The following is a 27,200-nucleotide window of genomic DNA, read 5'->3' on the forward strand; positions in this document are numbered from 1 at the left end:
CATTATTTCAAAGCCGAATGTAGAAACTGTGAAAGTATAACTATAACTTTCATAGTTTCTACATTCGGCTTTGAAATATTGCTGGATCTAATATCCACTTTGTTCATGTATATATTTTATTTAAAATTTTTAATAAGCTGATGAATTTTTTTCCGGCAAATTTATACAGTTCGGAGTTTATCCCATTATTTATATATAAAATAGAAAGAAGCCCGCTTTCATGTTGCAATGATTCTAAACTTAATTTTCAATTTTTTCAGTTTGACATTCTTCAGAGATAAAAATCATGAATGTTCTGGAAGCATGATTTGCAAGTTTTCGGTGCAAACGAAGCGCATATGAAATACCCTATACAATGCGTCATAATAAAACGTCAAGTTGTCCGTTAATCTCGCTCCCAGACACCTCACAACTATCCAATAAAAGCAGAATTCTTGATCATCTGACCAATGTTTATCAACAGACGCCATTGAAAATTTTGCTTGTATCATTGTGGATTATGATATATCCGCAGGTGAGTATGACTCGTTGCTTTTAATTTGTCTGCATCTTACTTCCTAATTTCGTCATATTTTGTAATCTGCCTTCTTGTATATAAGAACTCGATGTGGTATACAATGTTAGTGCATTCGAAATTTTGTTGTCTACGCAGTGCTGTGACCGAGTACATGTTTTAGTTGGTGACGCAAGCAATTTTAGTTTGGTTTTTAATTTTAGATTGCTGTTATAGTGTTCGATGATCAGAGTAAGTACCCAAGTTTAAATTTTAGTGTACGTTTTATTAACATAAAAATCAGATTTTGTATAATACAAAGTTTTATCGAATTTTTGTTTGATTGAAAGTATAGTATCGATTAAATTCGAAATGGAATTAACATCTATATAATATAATATTAGTTTTCAGCGGACAAACTAAATCGTTTCGAGGTAAATAGCATTGCGAAAATACAAAGTAATAAACTAGTGTGTGTGTGTTTCACCTAGCATTATAGTTGAAATATTCACTTGTTTGCTGATGATGCAAAACTGGGAAGAGCCATAATCAATGAAGATTGGCTGTCTAGACAAAGTTAAATGGCTGCCAGTTTGTCGTTTCTAAATGTAAAGTGATGCACTTTGGGAATATGAGACCAAATGCTGTGTACTATATTGATGGAATTGAAGTGCAACAAGTTGACGAGGCAAGGGACTTGGGATGATTGTGGACAGAGAATTGAAGTTTTTAAGATGGCATAATGCCAAGGTGGCCAAAACCACACATCAAATTACATGGTTGTTGAAGAACACACAAGCAGGGATAGGGAAGTTATTATTCCACACCAGAAGGCTACATCGGGACTATTGCACACAAATCTGGTCACCTGGATTCCTTGATGATAATGATGAAGAAATGGCGGAGAGGATCCAGAGGTGAGAGACAAAAGATTGTGGGAGGTTTGTGGAATGCTTTCTATGAGAATAAATTGAAGGTCTGTTGCCTCCAAAAACTGGCTGATAGAAGAAGCCATATGAAGAAGAAGAAGAAGAGAAGCAATATGATAGAAGCATTTAAGTTATTAAAGGGATTTTATAGGATTAACACTGACTTCTTTTGGTACAGTGCAGGAGGGAAGAGAATGAAGGGTCATTCCTGGAAATTGTGTAAGTGTGTGGTTGACAAGGGTGTTAGGACTAGATTTTTTGCTTGGAGGGGTGAATAGGTGGAATGCATTGCCAGCGGTGGTTGTGAGTGTTTTGCCTGGGAATAAGTTTAAGGAAAGGCATGATAGGTATTGTGTGAATACTAGCTGATGTGCTAATATTGGGTCTCCTGCAATGAGTCTTCTGACTCCATGGAGACACCTGTTATTATAATAATAGTTAAAACATAAAGGAAATAGGCTACTTACTAGATCAGGGGAAAAATGAGTGTAATCGTCTAAATAAGTGATTTTTTATACAATGAAATTGTTCTCTTGGTTTTCTTATGTTGTTGTCGTCCTTATTTAAGACTGCTTTAAGCTCTGGCAGAGCTTAAAACAGTCTTAAATAAGGACGACATTATTCCCCCCCCCCCCAGCAAACCGAGTACATACATTCTAGATGAGATACCTATTTAAAGATGGAAATGACGATGGCAAATTGAGATGAAACTGGGTTAATGACTAAAAAGTTTAGTAATAAGATATATATTATAAATTAACTAATAAGATATTAGGAACTGCTATAAATAATACATTATTGGAATAAGAAATGCAACATACAATCAGTGTGAAGTAATTACTTCATAGATAAATATCTCTAAATATCAGGTACAAATGGAAAAAGATATTCCTTAAAGAGCATGTATTGCTTTTTTGTTATAATGATAATTAATTCTGAAACATGCTTCATCTTCAATTTTTATTTAGATCCTTATAAGTAAGAATTGGAGCTTTTAGTTACTGTAATCTAACTTGATGTGGAAAAGATTTTACAGTATATAAAAAAAAGTGATGAAATTACTTAGTGTTCAAACCTGTTAATGTTGCATAGCTAGATAGCTGGAATATATTAGTTAACTGCATTTGCAACTTCTTGAATTCTCAGGATGCATTCGATGTAATTAAAAGGTCTGACTTTGCAGTTCACAGCATCTTTACATCTAATAGAAAATGCAAAGCAGCATGAGTACAATCTGAAAGTATTCTCCCAAGAGATGTGTTAAGTGCTTTTTGCAACCAGAGGTTCATTGAAATCAAAAATTTAGGTATTAAAATAATACAAAGTAAATTTTATATTGTCTTTATACCTAAATTTTTTTATGATCTTTTTGAAAGATCAGAATGGAGAAATGTATAGGATATTATTATAGTATTCTACATGAAAAAGTTACATCATTACTAACTTCCTATTGTCAAAATTTCTCTAAATTAATCTGTTATCTGTTAAGACTCCAATGTTATTAGATCTTATATTTCAATCCATATAGCTTTCATGGAGAAGTGTGCCAGGATCAGGATGAATTCAGATTTATCTATATAAAGTATAGTTAAAATCCAGGCTTTTTCAGTTTCATGATATTAATATAAAATCAATAGAGCTGACAAACTTTTAGGGACTACCTCATTCAGAACTAGAAAAAAAGCAAAAAGAAGATTGGAAAGCATAATACCATATAAATCCATTTTTGATATCATATTGTGTAGTTTTAGGACAGTTGAATAGTCCACCATAAACATTTTTAAATGATAGTTTACTGCAGATTATGGGTCTGATCTGAAATAATTTAATGGCATCTATATGTTTTGTAGTCCATGCGAATTATGAGCATTCTTTATTGAAGCTAAACTGACTGTTATAAACAGGCTGTTTTTGTTATAAAGTTGGGTATGTAGGTACAAGTTTAAATGTGCATTGAATTCAATACTTGGGCATCAAGATTAACTGAACATGATTAACAAAAAAAAAAAAAAAAAAAAAAAACCTCATTTCATCAGTTTGTGGTAAGGGATGCATAATGGGAGTTAGATCATGGCAAACCATTTTTTGTAAAACAAAACAATAAATCTGGCTGATTTGAGTTTCCTTATGGATTACTCCTCATTAGGTGTCATCCATGAGCAATACCAAAACAGTGACACTTCTTCTGGGTCTGCCAGAACAATGATAGCAGCTTTGGATACTATCATAACATTAGGTGGAAAGTAGCAGCCAGTAACAATTAGCTTAATTTGTTGAACACATTCATTTTTCCTCCTTAAGTAATATTTCTATTTGCCAGAGTATATTTTCTAAATGGTTGGATTTTCTTTATTTCATAACCTAGAATTTGTACAGAATTAAGTTTTTGATTAATTTGACTGGGGAATTGATTCTAACATAGTAGTAATTATAAATTGCAAGAAGTTTTTGCATAGAATTTTTGTAAGACAGGAGTTTGCAGTATTCATTTGGCACCCTTCTCCATGCATCATGCTACAACCAGATAATACTACTGAAATATAGGCATAAGGAACACTACAAATGTGTTCAGGGATTCATAATGTTTTGTTAGTTTTCAGTTTGCAATTAGACCTTGTAAACACATGTTGCAGTGAGATTATTGAAGACAAGCGTCATCTTTCATGCTTTGGAGACTTAAGATCCAACATTATTTGAAATCTGTACTTCACCATGAAATATTACATGACATCTCAATGGATTCCAGAACTCCTTTCAGGAAGGTATTCTATACCACATGCATTATGCCATTTATCACCACTGATAGTATTTTTTTGTCTTTTAATTGCACGTGTTCTTTGGCAGATATCCCTGTATGTAGGATGAGGCATTATGCAATATTCATAACAGTAAAATAATAAATGTAAATAAAATAAGAACCTGGAGATCCTATATCACTATATTATTCATTATAATTATAATCAATATTTACACACCTTTGGCCCAATCGCTTAGGCACATTGAAAAAGACGTTATTGATGCATATAAAGAATGAGTCTTAAAATATTGGGTCAGTTAGCATGGATTAGAGAAGTGTTTCATAGTCATTTGCATTCTGGGTTTTTTAAAATTATAAGGCTATACATAATTCTATATTGTGTCTGAAAGCTACTAATTGATGCTCCCCTGATGGGGAAAAAAAATCATTGGCATATCACAAATTGAAATTATGAGATGACAAAGATTAAAGGATAATCTTGTGTATATGAATTATATAGATAGTACAATATTTTGCAGGATTTCTCAAGCTTTGGAATTTGAAGATGTAAAAATTACAAACCGAGGTGAAAGACAGAGAAGCACACACGTGCTTCTTGTTTCATATATGCGAAACTTCCCTGACACAGTTGTATGATGTGATGTTTTTGTTAGTTGGGAAGGCCATGTACCTTAGATATCCCATCTGGATCATGAGGAACCTGTAAAGAGCTTTTAACTTACCTAGTTAGCCAGTCTCATTTGGAAGTGGTAGTTTTTATTCCCACAAAATATAGACACACGCAGGCAGTAGAACACATTTAGTCAAGACAGTTGCCATCTTCACTTGTCTTAGCTGTATGAAGCTGTTAACTTGCATTTCTAAAGCTGCTGCCTTTTTGTATGAACAGAAATATCAGATCACATAAAAAAAAATTATAAATTTTACCTGTAAAATTAAATTACATATTTTCATAACTGGTAAATTAACTGATCAGGATTACTAGTTACTTCACTTTACAAAAGCTCACATCTTAGTATTGTGCTAATCAGATAAGCTAAGCTTGCTGATAGCTTTAGTTTCTCTTAGCCACTAAATAAGGTTTTTGCTCAGTGCTGAACTAAAAATACCCAAATTTATAAGCATTTAATTAGCCAAACTTTAAATAGAACTGCTTATAATGATGGTATGGATGCATGTCATTATAACAGAGATGAAAACTGTTGAGACAGCAACATCCATATATAGGAATAAAAAATTATTATTATTATATTATTATTCAAAAAGACTCATCATGGGAGGTCCTTCCTAAGAAACAGTCTATCAAGACTCAAGGGGGAGGTACCCCCCCCCCCAAAAAAAGAAACACAAAGTCTATCATATCACTCCTTGAACTCATTGACCATCCTCGCTCTCGCCACTCCATCAGGCAATGCATTCCATGGTTCAACCACCCTCCATGTAAAGAAACCACTCCTCACCCTCTTGCTCATAGTTTCCTTTTGTAACTTCCAGGGATGGCCTCTTGTCATCACTCCTTCCTGCTGTTCAACCAAGCGAAAGAGTGATAGAGTTTGATAGAGACATTGGAGAAAATACATACATCAGGCTTTGCGAATAGATTACCTCTGGTTAACTCAGAGAAAAACATCTGATTATAATGAAATTTACAATACGAATGAGAAATATCCAGAGACTCTATATCTGTACTTTTTATTATGGTGAATATTATGCTATCATGTTTTGAAATACAGTATTGCAATTAAAATGGCAAGGCCTTTAGAATAATTGTCATTGATAACAAAGTGTCAGAAAGTTGTTACGTAATAATGATTATTATTATTACATAACGCCTCCAGGGAGTCCAAAGACTCATCGAGGGAGGGTGCCTACTCTACAGCTCATTCCACCAACTACAACTAACCGCAACTACACCAACGCCATCTAATGCCCACCACCACTAGTATTTCAACAGACAATCGCAAACATCCATGTCTGCAGCAGGATACTTTTGATCATCATCATCAAATTCCTGCCATGTACCCTCAATGGGTGTATAGGATATGACAGTACTAAATGAAAAATTTACATCATTACTAACTTCCTATCTACAATTTTCCTCCAAATCAGTCTATTGCTTGTCAAGACTCCAACATTATCAGAGCTTATATTTCTATCTTCAAAGGCACTTTGTACCGTATCAATCCACCTATATCTTGGTCTTCCTCTGGGTCGTTTTCCTGCCAACCTGGCATAGAACACTAGTTTTGCTAATCTTTCCTCTCCCATTCTATTTAAGTGACCATACCACCTGAGATTAGCTCTGCTAACGCATTCCTGGATGCTGACAATGTCAAGTTCTTTCCTAATATCCTCATTTTTAATATGATATTGCCATTGATGCCATCTGTCCATGCCTCTAATCTTTCTCAGGACTCTCATATCTGTGGTCTCTAGTCTTTGGTCAAGTGTTTTACTTCTGACCCAGCTCTCAGATCCATAAGTTAAAACTGGTTTGAACACTGTCTTGTATACAGCTAATTTAGTGTTCCGACTAATTTCTCTCTTATTCCATATGAATTTATTCAACTGACTTCCCACCATACCAGCTTTGCTGATTCTGTTGTCTATTTCTATATTTAATTTACCATCTTCAGTAAAAATCGTGCCTAAGTAGCTGAAATGTTTTACTTGTTCCATAGGCTCTCCATTCACAATACAGTTGACATTTTCAATGATTCTGCCTATTTTCATTGTCTTTGTCTCTTTATTGCTGACTTTCATACCATATCTATTACAACAGCTATTCAGTTTAGTCAGAGAATCTTGCAGACTTGTAGCGGATTTATTTAGAAGTATAACATCATCCGCATAAAGCAAAGAGCTGACATTAACATCTCCAATTTTGATATCAGGTTTAATACCACTTTCCTTCATAATGTGATCCATATAGATAATGAATAACAGAAGGGATAATGTACATCCTTGTCTCACACCAGATTTAACATTAAACCATCTTCCTGTACTTCAATTCTAACTGCTGACTTACAACTCAAATAAAGACTAAGTATTGCTTGATATAATTCCCCATTGACACCATATAACTGCAGCGTTTTGAATAGCTTCTCTCTTGGCACCTTGTCATATGCCTTTTCCAAATCGACAAAACTTAAATACAGATCTTTGTTATGTTCCCATGCTTTCTCGACTATTTGTCGTAAAGTGAAGATCTGATCCTGACAGCCTCTATTTGGCCTGAATCCAGGTTGTGCTTCACCAAGCTTTTCTTCCACAATTCTTCTCAACCGTTTCTCAAGTATACTTGCATAGATCTTGCCAGGAACACTCAGTAGGGAAATACCTCTGTAATTCTCACATTCAGTTTTATTTCCCTTTTTATATATGGGTAATATGGAGCTCTACTCCAGTCATCGGGAATTCGTCCCTCTGTCCAGGCTTTCTGAACTATGCAGTGCAGCCACTGTAAAGACTTTTATACCACCATACTTCAGCATTTCTGGTCGAATATCATCTACACCTGCTGCCTTTCCACATTTCAAGCCTTTGATGGCTTTTTCTACTTCAAGTATGGATATGTATTCCTGCCTGCATGCCTGGTCAGTGTTTTTTATCACTGTGCTGTCATCACTGCTTGTTTCATTTAGCAGTTTTTCAAAGTAATTACTCCATACTTCAAGGATTTCTTTTTCTCCTGTTTTCATGTCACCTTTATCATCTCTAACTCCTTTTACAGCACTCTTTCCTCCATTCCTAAGCTTCTTCAACAACCTCCAGAATATTTTGCCACCTTCTTGATATTTATTTTCTATATTCTTGCCAAAGTCCTCCCATGACTTTTGTTTAGCTAGTTTTACACTGTTTAGCTTTCTTACATTTGTGTCTGTATTCTGTAAGAGTAAAAGCTGACTTATTTGCCAGGAACTTTTGATATGCTTTCTTCTTTTCTCTCACTGCCTCTTTAACTTCCTGTGTCCACCAGGGAGTTCTGATTTTTTTATCCTTGCACACAACCTCACCACATGCCTCTCTGGCAGAATCAATCAATGTTTTCTTCAGAGTTTGCCACTGAATCTCCAAGGTTTGATTCCTGTTCTCAAACTCTTTCATTTTCTTTTCAATAATCTTTCTGTATTTTAGTCTACAGTTCACATCTGAAAGCTGCTCAACTTTTATTCACTTTAAAATTTTTTTAGATGTTATTCTTTTCAATATTAAATTCAGTTTTATCCTGCTCAAGACTAAATAGTGATCACTTCCAATTTCAAATCCTCTGTACACTCTGGTGTCCTGCATCAGGGAGAAAACATCACTATCAACAATAACATAGTCAATGAGACTTTTCTTATTCCTAACCTCTTCTCTCCATGTGAATTTGTGCACATTTTTATGTTGGAACATGGTGTTAGTAATAACCAGTCCATGTCCTGAGCAGAAATCCAACAGATATTTGCCATTATTATTAGCTTTTGCTCTTTTCTCCAAATTTTCCCAAAATATTTTTGTATGTCTCACAATCATTTCCTACTCTACTATTTAGATCCCTAACAAGGACCAACTTTTCATTTTTCATTGTGTCTGTTGCTTTTTCTAAAGCCTCAAAAAACTCCTCCACTTTTACCTTAGTAGAACCTTCTGTGGGACCATAGGCATAAATAAGTCTCATTGTCCAGTTCCCCATTCTCATATTTGCCCACATTACTCTACTTGAGACTGACTGCCATTCAAGAAGATTAGCCTCGTATTTTGTGTTGAATACTATGGCTACTCCTTCTTTTCCTTGATTGTCATTGCCTGAATATAACATTTTGTATTTATTGCTCAGAAAGATCTCACCAGTTTTGGTCTTTTTTGTTTCAGTCACCCCTATTATGTCGATCTGGTACTTATCTAATTCCTCAGCTAGCTCAATTTTTTTGCCATTCAGGCTTCTTACATTGATAGTACCGATCTTTAACTCTGGTGATGTTGAGTTGGGGTTTGTTTTCAGATTTGTTCCAGTAGCTGTCTTTTCGCTGTTCGCCCTGGTTCCCTGGCGAAAACAACGGGGGGCCTTGTTTAACTGGGCGACGCCCCAGCCAGCATGAAATTTTGTCATGTTGTACCATCATTTTTTATTTTGGTTTAACCAATAAGAATACAATTTGGTCAGCTAAATCCCAAATTGCCAACCCATCCTCGTTCGTTCAGTATCCAAGTAGATACCCAACAGGTTGCACCACGAGAAGGGGAGGATTGGACATTAGGTCAGAAGCCCTAGTCGGTTCTCCGCATTCCTTTAAAGGCTATGTGGAGGTCTCCTTTCAGTTATACAGCTTTGACCCTTAAGCACCCGATTCTTTTGATGTTTTCAATAAATTTTATTAAGGATCACTGCTTAAACATTTAAGTATGTAATAATAGAAAAGAATGTAACTCAGTCAGAATTGTGAAATTTTTTGCTTCATGCTTTCTCATGTTTTCATCTAATGTACATGTAGTTTGAAAGTAGATTAAAATGCTAATCAGTAATTTGTCATTTAAAGAATTGTGTTTCTTTTCAATTTAGAACTATTTTTCCTAAATTTTTTCATATTGTTATTGTGAGCCCATAACCATGGTAAAATCTGTAAAAGTTTACCTGCGAGACAGTTCCAGTAGGGAGACACCTGTGGAAATACGCAGGATTTTAGTATCTGAAGATGTACTGCAGAGCTTTTATTTGCTTTCCCAAAGAATATCAAATCTCTTTCCTTCATTAATGGGAAAAGCTTTTACAGTTCAGTGGAAAGGTAGGATATACAGAATTTTAGCATTTATGGTTAATTATTGTATCATATTTTTTGTTTATTCTTTAATTACAAATAGTATTTATTACATTATCATAAATTATCTACATGTAAACACAAGGAGTCATATTTATTAAATATACTGCCAAATATTTCAGCTTGAAACTAACAACCTATCATCAGTGGCCTGAACAACATTTTTTTACAAGGTAGAATGCAAACAATTGAATTATTCAAAATAGCACAAGCCATGTGATGTTAAATCGCTAATAGCGTTATGCTTCACTGAAGAAAAGGTTAATTATTAAAGTGATTATAAAATAACTATATAATTTATATTATCATTCCAAAAAAATTAATTTATAATATCATACTAAACAAATCATTAGATAAATTATATTAAATATTGAAGGTATTCATTAAAGTTTCCTTTAATTAATATCTGTTTTATGCGTTGTAAATTCCTTAAGTTAATTACCAGAAATCATTATGATTTCTGGTAATTAACATTATGATAGATGTAGTATCCATTGGTTTATTTAAGATCTATCTTTATAAATATCACTATTGGCCTTAATTTAAAAAAAAGAATAAATAAAAAGAAGTGAATGTGTTATTTGGATCAAAGTTTCCCATATTTTTGACAAGGATAGGCAGTCATTCTGATTCAAGTTAGGGCATTGAAGTAAGATCTCAGTGCTCTCTTTGAATAGGTGTTCAAATTTATACCAACATCTATATAGAAGGAGAGTTTTAGAGACCTGCATCTATTCCGTGTTGCATCAATCGAGACTTATGGGATTTGTTGTGAAGAATGTAAGATTGATGTTCTTGTATTCTTTTTTTCTGTTGAAAGACCATTTTATCCAAAGCAGGAAAGCTGACAGTCACATGGAACTTGATATTCACCAGGAAGAGACATAGTTGAGAGTTTGTCTTTAGACGATGGGAAATATATGGATAGTTTATTAATGGGAATATAAGTAGATACTAAATCATATTTCCTCAGAATTTTTGAGGTAGGCTCTGATATGCTGGAGATGTATGAAATTGGAACTCAACGTATTGATTCTTTGTTATTTTGGTTGGATTTGTAGGAGTCAAGAAGACCTTGTGTAGTTCTTTCAGAGAAGCCATTTAGTTTCATATACTGTCTGTTAGTAGAGAGTTCTTCCTGTAACCGATGGCGAGTTGAGTAATTAGTTATAACTCGTCGAATTAAACATTTATGATTCCTGTCTTTTGAGAAAGATGATGTGCAGATTGTTGGAGAATGTATCGTCCAGTAAAAGTGTTTTTTTTTTTTTATAAACTGATTTTGTTAAATTACCTGATGGTGAGCGGGATAATTTAATTTAATAATAATTTAATCTAAGAGGGATAATTTGTTGTCTTTTTCAATTTCCATAGTGAATTTGATATGAGAATGTAACATATTGATTTTAGCTAAAAAACTGATGTAGGTAAGGAATCTAAATTGTGAGGCCACACAGCAAAAATGTTGTCTATATATCTAATCTCAGAGACTTTAAAACTACTTACTGATATTTTTCCACAAGATGTAGTAAGACTATTCGAATTTGCAATGAATTCTGAATATTTCTTTGTGTCGAAAGAAATTCTACAACCAGGTAGAACTGCAATGGGAAGTCCACTCTCCCCTGCTTTAGCCAACTTTTATTTAGAGCATTTAGAAGACATCCTTTTTTTCATCTATAAACCCTCAACCTTCATTTTGGGTTAGATATATAGACCACATTTTTTGCTTCTTGGGTTTATGTGTAGATAATTTATGATACTATGGCACAAGTTTCCTGCAAAACTAGAATATTTATTACATTGCAGATATTTAAATGTAATACAGGTAAAAAGTACTAAATCTTGCTTTTCTAAAACCATTTGGTTTGTGTATACTTACTGCCAAAATAAATAAAGCTGCAAAGCCAATATATCTGTCAGTAATTTGGTTCTGTGGCTGATTCGTCTATTTTGTGCCACGAACAGCTGAATTTCTGGTAAAAGAAATCCTCTATTACCTCTTTATGAGACCAGCTAACTCCCTTCAGTTGAAAACTTCTTATAAAGGTTCTTTGTATCCTGGATAGAATTTGAATCCAGATAGATCCAACTGAATTATAACTGTCACATTGTCTTCATGACTGCGTGGCACTATGGAGATGCTCTCCAAAAACTGCAACAAAACGCTGTTTTGTGTCTTTAAGAAAATATTTTTGAAATGACACCATTATTAATGAAATTAAGAGTCAAAAGTAGATAACTGGGAGGTCACTTTTTTATGTATTCAAACCACTGTTCTCATATCCTGAAATAAACGGATAAAAATCTCTCAGTTAACAATATAGTACTTTTATAAATAATTCTTAACATTTGTTATAGCTTAAAAACATGGTCCTTCATTAGTTATAATAAAGTTATATGATAAATTATGAATATAAGCACTTTTATCACCCTCCTGTTTTTATCGTTTTCATCGTACTTCTGCGTTAATAAAATGGAAAGCGTGGCTTATATGGTATAGGTCCATTTGGGGGGGGGGGGCATCTCTTATTAACTGCAAAAATATGCAGAAAAGGGAAGTGATTAATAGTGTTTTTAAGATATAATAAATACCATTAAGCATCTTATTGTTTTATGTGATGCATATTTTTGAACTGTAGCAAAGAGTAGTTTTCATACAGCTGTTCTAATGGCATGTCCACTTACAGTATGTTGTGTGTATAGTCACTGTGTTTGAAGGCTCAAAGATCAAATTTTATTCTATAAAATGTTACTTAGATAAAAAAAAGGAGAATAATATAACATTTAAAAAATAGATCAAGAGGGTTAATTCTCCATAATAATAATCAGGTGCTAATAATTTTGCTAGCACATTATTTATTAGGAAAAAAAGTTAGAATACAGTGGTGCATGTTTGCATACACACCCATCACTAAGGTGTGGGTTCAAGATGGTTTAACTAAGCCCATCTCATAGATTAAAATTAAATTATTTTCAAAGGCACCAACTAAGATGTCTATAGACATCAAGGTTATCATGGATGCGAAGTGCATATTAAAATTGTAATACCATTGATATTACATTGAAATATATGATGGATGCGAAGCGTATGAGGATGTGTATTTGATCCATAATGGCCAGTAAGGTGGTTAAGAGTAATGGGCATACAAAATATATAGTATTTGCAGATAAATCAGTGAGTAAATATGTTGCCAAATGAAGTTTCTCTGCATTAAAATGTTGGCCTGGTTGGCCAAGTTAGCATATCCATTCTCTCATATCAATACTATACTGTCTAAACTAATGGAAAAGTTAATCAGCATTCAATGTCTTTAACACTTGGAAAAACTCAACTAATCACTGACCACCAATATAGATTTTGCTAGTCGAGCTCTATGGCAGATCTCATCTACATCACTTACTTCTGGATACATGCCATGGATAGGTTTGGAGAAACTTATGCTATTGCTTCATATTTCCAAGACATTTGATAGGGTTTGGCATTGAGGAGTTTCAGCAAATTGCCTCCTTATGGTTTACTTTCCATTATAATTGGATTGGCAGCCTTCTATGCATTATTCACTGCATGTTATGGTGAAGGATGTTCTCTCTATATATTTTTCTATTAATGCAGGTGTTCCTCAGGACTCTGTCATCACTCTTCCTGATATACATAAATGACCTTTTCTCACTATGGTAGCAATCCATTTCTACTAATTATATAACAAACCTTTCATTTCCCCAAGCATCTCAAGCTTCAAGATCAACTACTCTCAGTGCCCTGAACACTGATTCTCATACCATCCTTTGAGGGGGGGGGGGTGAGAATACCCTAGTTACTGTTAATGCTTCCAAACACAACTTTGTCCTTTTGTTATCAAAAACAAACCATAGTTTTTGATAACAAGAAGCAAGATCTAGTCTTGACTATTAAGCTCGGTAATGCTCAGCTTAATAGTCAAGACTAGATCTTGCTTCTTGGACTGACACTTTTCAAGGCACAAACACATTTTCTTCTGTCCAGCCACTAACTCTGTACAAATTCCAAATCTAATCAACCTTGCAATATTGCTCTCATATTTTTATGATGCACCAAATTAGACCTCTAAAAATTCTTAATGCTGTTCAAAAGAAATCAATTATTCAAATTACTCAATTATAACAGGCATTCCAGATTTAGGACCCTCTACCTATAATAATATAAATTAAAGGATTAAAAGAATTAAGCACTCCTGATAAAAGATAGTGCTTGAATTATTTTTCAAGAGATTTTCTGTGTGTGGTGGTATTATTTTGTATTTATGTTAGGATGGGAGTAATTTTTGTTTAATTAACCATGCAACTATCTGCAGCTCAGGCTTCTTCTTAGTAATGTTTCATTGTTGATCGTACTTGAACAAGAACAAAATGGGCAAGTTTAAATTAATGGTGGCCGATGTTGATCTTTTGTCAAGTCCCAATTTCATTTGACTCACTTGTTGTCAGTATCCATATGTATTTATTTTTGAGATGCATGGATGATGAGGTTAGCAGGTGAAAAGTGGCTTTGAACATGAACAGCATGGTCCATTGACGTGAGAAAGAGCAATAAATTACTGAGAGGGGGGGGATGCAAATAGAAAAAGGTGAATGTAGGTATAAAGTATCAGCCCCAGTTATGAAAAGAAGAAAAAGAGTAGAGAGAATGTCATTTAAAGTGTTGAGAAATCATTTCAGACTATAGCTGATAGAGAGGAATGAATGAGTGCAGAACATGGTTGTGTTGGTTGATGCAAAAGATTTGAGTACTGTTGGGAATAGTGAGAGAAGCAGAATAGTAAGCTTTGTTGCCTAGGTGTGATAGTGGGTTGCTGAAGAGGCAAACAATGATTCTGAGTAGCATGATCATTAGAATCTGTAGAAAGAAAGGAATGCAGTTTGTGGATGACTGCATATAACATGCAATTCTTAGCATATAACTAGTTCAAGATTGTGAATATAAATGATCTGCATCTGATAGAGAAAGATGAGTTTACAGGAATAGAATAGGAAAGGTTGATATTTTAATTTTCAGGTCAGGAAGGGAAAAAATTCATACTCTGAATGAATAGCATATCGATTATCTTGTCAGAGTAGATTGTTAGGCCTTAGATTGTTAAAGGATGACTCGACAGATTTACAAATAAGTGAAAGATGATCATCATGGAAGTTTAACCATGCTAACATTACTTGACACATGTGAAAGTAAAGGCGATGAATTTTTTATGATTAGGGACCATTAATGAATATTAGATAGAGACAAACTGAGGAAGAGGAGGGCATTGATAGCCAATGAGTCTATAAGTAGATTGTGCAAAAGGAATGATGTAAAATTTGTGGATCTGTGGTTTCTGATGGAAAGAAGGATTTTTATAATGTTGATGGACTGCATCTAAATGGTTTTGGTGTTAGGTGTCTGGAGAGAGCCTTGTTCACCTAATGTGGAAGCAAGTGAGTTTGTGTGAATGACCAAATGAGGAATCTAGTCTCTCAAGCAAAATATTGAATAGCATAGTCAATTCAGAAAGTAAAGATGGGTGGTGGACTAAAGGGATGCTAGAAATATCAGGAACAAGGAGGAGTTTTTGGCATTAATAGTGCAACTTTGCCAAAAGTTATAGGCATTAGTGAGACTTGGCTAATGGCAGATGATGTAAAGATTGAATGTGAAGGGTTTAATATTTTCAGGGAAGATAGGAGTGGGGGGAAGGAGAGGAGTTGCAGTTTGGTTGCAATTCATCTGCTATCATCAGCAGATGAATTGCAACCAAAAAGAATAGGAGACAGATGGGAGGGTGGCAATTCATTTGAAGCAATCTGGTGTGAGATTAATTCCAGTAGGACAAAATATACAGTTGGTTGTTGCTATAGGCCAGGGAGTTCTACAGATGATCTGGAAGACATGCATCACCAAATTAGTACAATGAGTACTGGTTGAGTGATTATTATGGGGAACTTCAACTATGGAGATATACACTGGTATGAAGGAAATATGTGAATGGTATCTTAAATTTAGCTGGTTTTGAACTATGTTAGACTGCTTTTCTAGAGTTAAGGAAATCAACAGAGTAAATGTGAAATGATCATCATCAAATTCTTGACATGTACCCTCAAGGGGTGTACAGGATATGATAGTACTACATGAAAAATTTACATCATTACTAACTTCCTATCTACAATTTTCCTCCAAATCAGTCTGTTACTATCTGTGTGGTTAGCCTAGTGGCTGTTCACTTTGCAACCATATGACTGGGGAAGGAGTGTGTCCCAGGTTTGATTCCCGTCGAAGATATGAGGATCTTCCTCAGCCATAGCTAAGTTAGCCAATCTTGGGTGGGGCAGTAGGGTTTTTTCCTCCACTTTATCTGGCATTTTTCATCCCGCAAGCAGGCAAACCGGCCGCATGAATACACAGGGATCTACAGCCATAAATACTTAACCCTCCATGAGGGGGCTCAACTCGCCCCAATAGGGACGGGGGAGAAAAAGGGAGGAAACTCCATATGAATAAATAAAGTCTGTTACTTGTCAAGATTCCAACATTATCAGATCTAATATTTCTATTGTCTAAGACAGCGCTTCCCAAACTGAGGGCTGCAGCCCCATTGGGGGCAGTAGGTTTTTTTGAGGGGGGGCCGTGAAATAATGAAACCAAATTTAAAATGTTTTAAGACTAAGTAGATTTTTTATTTTAAAAGAAACTTATTTAACTTTTATTATTTCTTTTTTGTTATTTTTTATATTTTAATGGAAAAATTCACACATTGGTGTTGGTTCACAAACTTTTGCTTCCTGCGTATTTCGGCGGTTAATAAATATTAGTAAATATTGCTTTTTCATATGCTTCATTTCAAAGCAGTGGTTAATTGTATTTACTGCGAATGCTCTCGAGGGAAGCTCCAAATTCTTCCTCCCTTTCATCACGCGTTCATAATCAGGGACTGTTGATGTTGACTTTATATACATATCAAAACTCATTTTATATTATCACTGTCATCCTAGCTAGTTTTCTGTTACCAATAAAAGTTTTGCATATACTTCACACATGAAAAAAAGGTTAAAGAAGTTCATGTGGGAAGATAGTAACTCGCTTGCAGTGGTAAACAACACGCCCTCCCTAATAGCCACTATACTGCAGAGGCAATAAAAACAAGTACTTTTATTATGCCAGTGAATAAGGTATGAGCAGTCTGCGTAATATATTTCTCAACAAATACTGCAATTAGAGACAACTGGGATAAATACACACTAATTAATGAATCGCATGTCCCCTCATACAGAAACTATGCTGTATAGACTGAAACAAAACCATATGTTGCATGGGCAAACACAGTATCTAACTAAAAACTATTGTTATTAAATAGATGTGTGCGAGTTCGATTTCCCCAGGCAGCAATAAAATTCAACCAAACGTGTTAAAATTTGTAAAAGTGTTAAAACTAAGTAATATATATGTGTGTGTGTGTATATATGTTGAAGAGAGTTAGCATTTCAACTCAATTGTCAGCTATGCTTTTATCTTTCAGTTACGCGATCTTTTGTTAATACCGCACCAATCATATGCATGTTTTAATAACCTGCCTATGCTGCCTGTTTTGCGTTAGGCTTAATTACCGTAAAGGGAGAAAAGTCACAAAAGCGAAAAATGTTCCTGGTCCGGGGATTCCCTTATTCAGGTAATTTTCACTAATTTCATGTTATTAGTCTAAGGTGTGCCAGTATCGGTAAGTGGTGATATTATTTGATTATTCTGTGTTAAAAAAAATAAAGAAAAAATCCTGCGAACAATCAGAAGAAGCAGAAACAGACTCAAAAAACAGGACAGTATTTCATATTTTACCAGAACAGACCGCATAGTCTTCAGAACCAAACGGTAAGAGGCAAAAAATGTAATATATGCATTTGATTTTTGCAATATTCGCTGTGTATGTTTTGTATTGAATATAAATACAATAAATATTATAATAATATATCTCTATTACGATTTTTTTTCGAGGGGGGGGGCCCATGAAATATTTTAATTTTTGCAAATGGGGCCCTGACATCCAGAAGTTTGGGAAGCACTGGTCTAAACACTTTGTACCGTATCAATCCATCTATATCTTGGTCTTCCTCTGAGTCGTTTTCCTGCCAACTTGACATTTTTGTAGTTTGCTATTGTCCATTTAGTTCAGATGTTCTATCTATTTTTGGCTGTTATTTATTTATGTTCATAAATTGTAATTTTTTTAATGTTCCAAATGGGATATCTAGTTTTTTTTTCCCCTGAGAATCATTTCTGCTGTTTTTCACCTTTCTTTTTTATGGTCTATATTTTGCTTCCATATATAGTCAAATTCTAGAGGGATATCTTAAATATGTTGTTTATGATGTCATTTACTTTAACAAAATATGATTTTCTTAAACTTAGTAAGTTTAATCTCTAATTTGGATAACTATAATGTCATAAATATAACATTATAGTTATCCAAAGATGTTGATTTCTGCAACATCTTTTGGCATCTAAAAATTAGGTTCTCTTTTCTATTGATATTTTTCTTCTGAACACTTAAGCATGTTCAGCCACCTCTAACTTACCACAAAATATTTAGCGATCGAAAATGTTTGAAAGATTGATTTAAACAGAAATATAATGAATAAAATATGTAAGAAGCTTCCTTTATATATTCAGATTATGAAATTGAAATTTTGATGATGGTAATTGGTTACCATGATTAAATACTTGCTGAAATTAAACTTATGTAAATAACATATTGAGGTATCCAAATATTTATGAAAGGGCTTAATGGAGTGATTTTATTAAGAAACCTGACAAGAGGGAAAAACATTATTTGATGTTTCTAAGAATCCAGTTCTTTGCTAATGTTCCTTCAAAAACTGCAGATTAACTATTAGTGTTATCTGTAGTTTCAGAAGCATCTTCCCTCCATTCTCCTCCTAAAAAAAAATGAAAAAAAAAAGGGGGGGGAGAACTATGCTACCCTTAGTTCTCTTTCCATTATGCTAACAAGCTTCATAAACTCATTGGCCATTTATCAGACTACCATCCTGTTTTTAATAAAAGGACTATCGCCACTTATTGGGAAAAAAAAATATATATATATATATATATTCTTATAAAAAATATATTCAAGTTCTATACTAATACTCCAGACTACTTTGCATTCAAAATTCTATGAAAAATGGAATACTGTTATGTGTTAGTTGGTCTATATTAATCTGATAATGCAATCTTTGAATACCAAATCTAGAAGTTTCCCTAGAAAATGAAGCCTTCCTCTAATATATGAGTGACCTTTGTTTTTCATGCCTTGATTTGATTATCTGTTATTGTCAAGCAACAATACAATTTAGTCCCCAATGCTCAATGCCCAATGAATGAGCATTGAGCATGAAACATATCAGGATGAAGATGTTGAGAGAGTATGGAAGCTTTCGCTTTTGGAGATGACTATGAAGACCTGAATATTTATTTTAATATCTCTACTAGTTGATTCACTGTTAGGTGATGTACATTTTTATTCATTTTGCTTCATTTTGGATGCAAAAAGATGCATAAATGTAATTGTATGGGAATTTGTCTTAATTCGTTTTTCTTGGAAATTTTTCTACACATGAAAGTTTTGGTCCCAAAATGTTCATTGCCTAAATTGGACGATGGCTAATAATTTATTATCTATTCAGCTTTCTAATTTTTTTTTACTTTCTTTCATACTGAATGTAATATAGCTATTTTTCCTCCATTGAGGCTATTAATTTCACCCTCAAGTTTGACATCTTTGATACAAAAATTGCATTAATTTTAAATATTTTATATATATAATATAATGAAACTTGTACTTTCAGATTTTGAAGGGGATGAAATTACCATGTCTAGTGACGAAGAGCTAGACCAAGCTGTTGCTAATGCCGAAGAAGGTATAATCAGAGTTTATGTCACAGTTACATCTGTTTCATGTCAGCCTCCTCAAGATGGTCCCAAACCACAGATTCCTGGTGGTGATCTTCACGAAAATGTAGTTTGTGATGGGTGTGAAGGTAAAATACGTGGTGCTAGGTTTAAATGTCTACAGTGTGATGACTTTGATCTTTGTAATGATTGTCATGGTAAAAATATTCATTCCACTCATGATATGCTGAAACTTGTATCACCCAGAGGAGTAAGTATCAGCATATATTAATTTTAATAAATAAATATATAACAAATATTTAGTTATCATACTTGTGTGATTTTAGTATATTTATAATTAAAGTTTGGGCACTATAAAGGTGACAGTCCTAACATTCTCTCTCTCTATAGATTATTCTATGGGATTTCCTTAAAGTACAGAGCAAAGAATATTAATATTATCTAATAATATTAGATAATATTAATATGGTATAATACATATTAAATAATATAACATAATAGATAATATTATCTATCCAGGTGATTCTAGGTCATCCCGATGTCTTTTACCAGAAGTCAAGCCATGTAGTGCTAATTTAGGTAAACTGTCTGATCTAGCTATGTGACCCAGTGACTGGAGTTGTTTCCAATGTATTTTAGTGGTGATATTTTCTTGTGTTCTAGCAGTGGAGCAGATTTTCCTTCTAATCTTGTGATTTGTTATGTGTGCAGTATATGGTATCTTCAGAAGTTTCCTGTAGCACTTCATCTCAAAGGTGAATACTCTTTTCTCATTTTCCTTTAGCAATGTCCACCTCTCACATCCATATAGAAGAGACAGGTAACAATGGTATTGCTGAGGTAGAGTCTTGTAGATAGCTGTATTTTATTGTCCTTCCAAATGGCTGTAATCCTGAAGGGCAACAGTTGCTTTAGCAATTTGTACTTTAATGTCGTGTTTAGATCAGCCATCTCTGTGTTTTATGCTTCCCAAGTAGGTGAATCTTTTCATGTCCAATTTTTCATCATTAACTGAAATTTTCAGTTATTGCCTGAAGACATCATTTTTGATTTGTGAATGCTAATCTTTAATCCATAATCGCTAAATGCCTTAGAAACTCTGTCTGTTAATTCTTGTCACTCCTATTTGTTCTCTGCTATTAGGCCAATGTTGTTGGCAAATCTGAGATTATTGATTTTTTTATTTTATTTTATTTATTTATTATTATTATTATTTTTTTTTTTTTGCCACCAACTGTAATTCCAATACCTCTGTTTTCCAAGTTCAAGTTTATTATATATTCCAAATAAAGATTAAAAAGCATCAGCGAAACTATGCAGCCCTGATGCACATCCCTTTCCATTGAAAGGCTCGCTGTAGTTGCCATTTACTTCTATTAACATTTCTGAGGAACAGTAGAAAGTTGTAATTGGGGGTACTATTTTATTATCTACAAGAATGTGCTGAAAGGTTGTAATTTTGAATTTCTTCAGAACCTCTGACATATCTTATATCATTAAAAAAGTATTACAATTTGATGAAACATGGGAGTGAGAGAGTTATAAGATATGTTGTTGCTTTAATATCATTTTTGATCTAGGTGTTTATCAGAACTTTTCAGCCTTGCCTCATATTCCACATTGGTTCAGTATTCTCCACAGTGCTTTATGCCATACTGAATCAAATGCCTTCTGTTTAACTATAAAATGTGACATAGTATTTTATGTTCAGTATATTTTTCTCCAATGAGATATAGTGTAAATAAATGATTTATTGTACTCCTGTTTTTATGGAATCCTGCTTGGTTCTCTGAAAGTATACTTTCTATTTTCCTCTCAGTCCTAGAGAGTAAGATTTTTAGGAAAATTTTGCTAGGATGACTGATTAAACTGGTAGTTCTATGATTGCTACATTTTGTACTATATTTTTTATTTTAGGAATAGAAATAAGAACTGAGGTGCACCAGTCTTTAGGCCATAATTCATTGTTATACACATCTTGACAAATTGTGAGCAGGGCATCTATGAAAGGTTTTCCCTCTTGCTTTCAGTATCTATAATCACTTTGCTGGGTCAATGTCTGTTCTCCAACCAGCAAGCTGTGGGTTTGAATCCTGCTTTAGATATGGATATTTATGAATGTCTTTAGGTGATAGGTGTGATAGATATTGGTTGATGTGAGACTGTCACACTAATTAGACTCCTAAATGAATTGCTTGAAAAAGTTTTTAGTTTTTATAGAATGGATTCTGGATTATCAAATCCTTAGCTCACTCACAATAATTATGGGTGAGATTCACAAATTCCCATCTTGAAAATCTGTAGAAATCATGGCATTGTTTAATGTTTAAAAGAATATCTTGTAAAATTATAATTTTTGTTAATATCAACTTAAACTATTATCTGAAGTTACTTCACATTATTGCACTTCAGATTGGACAGTGGCTTTTTCCTGGATGGCGAAGACTCTTTCGTCATGTGTTTGGCTTTCATCCAGGCCGTAGTCCATACTCTCCCGAGGGAAACTGGAGGCATCGCAACCATAAGGGGCGTGGAACTAATTCCAGCCAACAGAATTCTGATATGCCAAAAGAAACAATGGAAGAGAAACCAACATCGGCAGGAGAAGCACCACCACCACAGTTCCCTTTTATACCACCAAATGTTGATTTTTTAAGAAATGTTGGACAAACAGTTGCAGCTTTTCTGGATCCTCTGGGTAAATTATGTAAAGTTTGATCTTATTAGAATTAAATCAATGAAGGTGAATTCATATCCCTTGTATAGTTCAGTTCATTTAAAAGCAGCTTGTAAATAGCAAACATTATAAACCATCAAAAATATAACTGAAAAACAAAAAATGCACACAAAGAGAAAACACTGCAACATTCACATCAAATATTTAATGTTCAGGACCTTAACACAAATATACATGATGTGCAATCACATATATATCTAAGCCAGACCCTGTTATTTCTCACAGAATCCTCAACTGGCAATCTCAATAGTTAGTGTCCACCTCAGCTATCCAGATTAACTTTATATTTTTTCTTCTGTGTTCAAACAAAAAGGGGGAGGGGTACATAAACATTTGCTGCATTACATGTGCATTTTTTTGTTTCCATTGCTTCCAAATTCTGGTGATCATTGTGGTCTCCCTGATTATTTATCTGTGAATCTCAATTTTATGCACTCCAGTACCTTTAATTAATAATTAGTTTATTTGTTAAGGGGCTTCTGTAGTGATGGAAAAATTTGTATCTATCTGTGTGGATGGGTTTTCTGTAAATTGCTAAAGAACGGGTGGCATTGAGCAGATATGCAATTAGAGTATCTAAAAAAAAAAAAATAAATAAAATAAAATACAAGCTGTCAAAGTCAATAGTGAACTGGATTCTGTGGTGCTGACTGTTTAGGTAGAGGAAAGAATCTAACGTGTCTGAGCCATGCTACCAAATAGAGAATACATCATCAATATATATCTTAATCAAATAGAAGGTTTGAGACTGACAGTATCATAAGTTTTACAAGGTCCACATAGAAATTGGCCAGAAAGCAGGGAGGGAGAGCCCATGAAAGTACCTTTTTACCTGTCTATATAAAATGTCCTTCCAAGAGAAGTAACCAGTATGGATAGCAAAATTAAAAAGATCAATAATGTCAGGAGGGAAAGTATTTTTCAGTAAATTCGGTGTGTCAGAAAGGGGAATATTTGTGAATAAGGAAGTGACATCAAAGGTCACCATATCATTATTATTTAAAACTAAATGCTGGATTAAGGATTTGAAATGTATGGAATTTTTTATATAAGAAGTGTTGCCATTAAGTGGAATTAAAGATTTTGCTGTTTGGCTAATTTAGCCATGAAGAGACCACCATTTCTTCTTTTCAAAGTACAAGTTTAACATGATTATCCAGCACACCAGTTGCAAGATGGGATACTGGATTGAACTTAATGGTAATGCCTTAGGAGTCTTCCAGGTAAGTTAGCAAATAATATTGCTTCTGCTAGTGTGCCATCTGTTGCTGATTGTGGCAGTTGATGTAATGGCATGTGAGGGACACATCTGAGGCATAAATTGGGCAAAACCCTTCATTTTGTATGGCTTACTATATATTCCATCCCTCTCAATTTCCACTTGAACAACCATGAAAAGACAAGCTAAGAGAAATAGAGTACATCTAGATAAAGACAAACCTTCCTTCATCTCACTGGTGTTCATTTCTATCTTCAGTTTGCAAAACCCATCTATTTTTCTTAATAGAAACTCAAATGTCAACTTTTTCAAATACCACTCATCCCAGTTTTCCCACTTATACACTAAGTTGTTTTTTTCTCATAGATGGTATGTATACATTTGTTGGTTCTAATGTATCATACTGTACCTGAGCTTTTGCCAACTTAGAATTAGATCTTTTTGATCTTAAGTTTAAAAATCTCAATACCATTCTATCAAATTAATTTCCTGTTTGCTCTTCTGATACACTGTAACTGTCCTGAATTTTTGGATTTCCTTTCTTTGATAAATGTTTTCTTCCAGTGATTTTACACATTTTTGTTCATATGCCTACCAGAAGAAGATATAATCTTCTCCAAGTCTCTTCTTAACTGGTGACTATCCTAAATATACTATTTAATTATATTTAGAAGAATTGCTATAAGAAAACCAATCCACTTCTCTTGATTGGTTTTCTTATAGCAATTTAGGCTACAGTTTAGTATTGAATTTTACTTTATATAGCAAAATTCACAGCCATTCTCAGCCTTGCTTGTCATAAAGAATGTCAAGAGTTCAGTCTTCATTTCTGTATTATTGTCAGTCTTCATTTCCTTGGTTGGATTATTGTTTATCTTCTGATTCAAACATTTGTACTGAATGCAGTATTGAAACAATTCCTTTTGATATAAACCAGTGGTGTCTAACCTCTTATCACATTCACCACATTATTTCTTTTTTGAAAGAATAATTCTTATATCAATGAAATCAGAAGATAGTAATTGTTACAAGAAATTAATGTAGATATATAATTTAATTTTGATTAATCAATTAAAATTCTTTAATTAAATCTTTATTAAAGTTTTTTATTTTTATTCAGATTTTTAATCTCACACACACACAACATAGACATTTGCAACACTAGAAGTACCATTTCACCAGACCCTTGGCCTTTTTGCTATATGTCAGTGACAGTGGGTTTGGACACCATGGGTATAAACGCATTTATTCTCCATTTCAGTTTAAATTCTCAACTCCTACCTCTGGCTCGATTCTCAATACTAAGGCTATATATGAAAAGAATCAAGCATGTTGAAACGATTTGACTGAACTCTTCATATGTCTTTTCTGTTTGTACCAAAACTTGTAATAGTCAAGTTTTAGTACAAACAACACAACCCAAACTGATTTTTGAAAATGTCAAAAGCAGGAAATTTGCATCGTGTCCAAGTCTTTAATTAAGCACAAGAAAAATTTCATTGCCTAGGCTGTGATCACTGTCCTGCTTATTTAGAGGCATGAATTGGCTTGAAAATACATGTGATCTCTGGTAGGGCTATATATTGTATACTTTTAGTCTAGTTTGTTTTTGAACTAGGTTAGGTTTAAATATAGAATTAATTCATGTTAATATTAAATATTTCACAGTTTTTGGGTATATATATATATATATATATATATATATATTTTTTTTTTTTTTTTTTTCATTTTCATATGTAATCATACATCCTAGGTAGTTAAATGAATTTGCCTGTTCTAAAATCTTATTTAGGTCAGTTGCTGCAGTATCCAGGTATTTGCGTACGCTTGGAATCGCCGAACTTTATATATATAGTTCCTACTATATTCGGCATGAAACTCTTTGAGTTTCCTATTCGGCTAAGAAACTATATATGGGATGTAATATCCCTTAACTTAAACAAGTTATTTATTACTATTTTAGTTCTTATTGGATCTTATCCTTTAAAGGCTATAGTGTTTAATTTTTCTGTTTGGATATTAGATTAGTGCATTGGATTGTGGGACTGGCAATCTGATAGGTTTGCATCATCAACAAGTTGTGTATGGGGGAGCGGTATCCAGGAAAAGGAAAGTCACAATGGAGTGCCTCAGGGGTCTGTTTAACTTGTATATTAATGATATTGGTGAAGATTTGGATGGAGATATTCATTTGTTCGCAGATGATGCAAAGTTGGGATGAATTGTGAAGATGTTGTGGCCTTACAAGAAGACTTGAATAAATTGAGTGATTGGGCATGGAAATGGGGATGCGAGTTCAATGTTGCAAAATATAAGGCTGTAAAATTTGGAAAACAAAGATGGGATGCAGAATTTATGCTTGGTGAGGATATATTGTTGGAGGTGGAGAAAATAAGAGATCTGGGGGTGATAGTGGATAAGGATCTGAAATTTAGGGGACACATAGCCAAAATTGTGAAGACAACACAAAGGCTTCTGGGAATGATGTGGAGGACATTGACGTGTAGAAGTAGGGAGATTCTTGTTCCGTTGTATAAGGCTTTGATTAGGCCATACATGGACTATTGTGCCCAGATTCGGTCACCTGGTTTTCAGAAGGATGAAGAGATATTGGAAAGGGTCCAAAGGCAACTGACTAAGGTAGTTTCTGATCTCCGGAATGTCAAGTATGAGGAAAGATTGAGAAGATGTAATTTGCAGAGTGGTGGACAGTAGGAAGAGGGGGAAATATGATAGAGACCTACAAGTTGGTAAGGGGTTGTTATAAGATCAATGCTGGAGAAGTTCTACAGAAAATAGTAGGAGATTGGGGAAGATCTCCCACTAATGACCAGAGGTCATCCCTGGAAACTGTATAAAAAGGGTGTGAGTAGGGCAGTGAAAGGCAGGTTTTTTTCATGCAGAGTTGTAAATCATTGGAATGCCTTGCCTGAGAGTGGTGTCTGCAAGGAGTTTGAGTGTGTTTAAGAAACGGTATGATGAGCTGTGTGTGTGTGTGTGATAAAAGGACCTCCCAGATGAGTCTGACTCCATGAGGTCTTGGGGTAATAATAATAATATTGATATTATCATTCTATAATATAATATTTGGCTATTTCATTTAAATTTAAAATATCTTTCTCTAAGTTATCTTCAGAATTTGTAATTATTATTTGATCATCAGCAAAAAGGAGTGTTTAAGTTCATAGTAGGAGAAAGTTTAATACCTTTATGGAAATTTTTATTCCATTTTGTTATTTCATTTAAATAAATATTAAAAAGAGTTGATGAAAGGGGACATCTCTGTTGGACTCCTTGGTTTATCTCTTTCAGATATAAAAAAGAGTTGATGAAATAGGATATCCCTGTCAGAC

At 33.9% G+C, this 27,200-nt stretch overlaps 1 protein-coding gene across 2 annotated transcripts in view; it reads left to right on the forward strand.

Moving 5' to 3' along the window:
- The first annotated feature begins 351 nt into the window (after window positions 1-351).
- LOC150110197 (sequestosome-1-like) overlaps window positions 352-27,200 on the forward strand; it is a 41,529-nt gene continuing 14,680 nt past the window's right edge. The window contains exons 1-4 of one of the 2 annotated variants that reach the window (XM_090398321.1): window positions 352-514; window positions 9,726-9,948; window positions 19,828-20,141; window positions 22,304-22,589. In XM_090398321.1, the coding sequence (XP_090254447.1) occupies window positions 9,774-9,948; window positions 19,828-20,141; window positions 22,304-22,589 (775 nt within the window). In that variant the 5' untranslated portion in view covers window positions 352-514; window positions 9,726-9,773. Of the gene's footprint in view, window positions 515-595; window positions 746-9,725; window positions 9,949-19,827; window positions 20,142-22,303; window positions 22,590-27,200 lie in introns of those variants that run through there. The other variant, XM_090398331.1, reaches the window with a different exon arrangement.

The sequence above is a fragment of the Typopeltis vanoorti genome, chromosome 1, assembly GCF_054136105.1.
Source record: "Typopeltis vanoorti isolate ZY-2024b chromosome 1, IOZ_Tvanoo_1.0, whole genome shotgun sequence".
NCBI classification, from domain to species: Eukaryota; Metazoa; Arthropoda; class Arachnida; order Uropygi; family Thelyphonidae; genus Typopeltis; species Typopeltis vanoorti.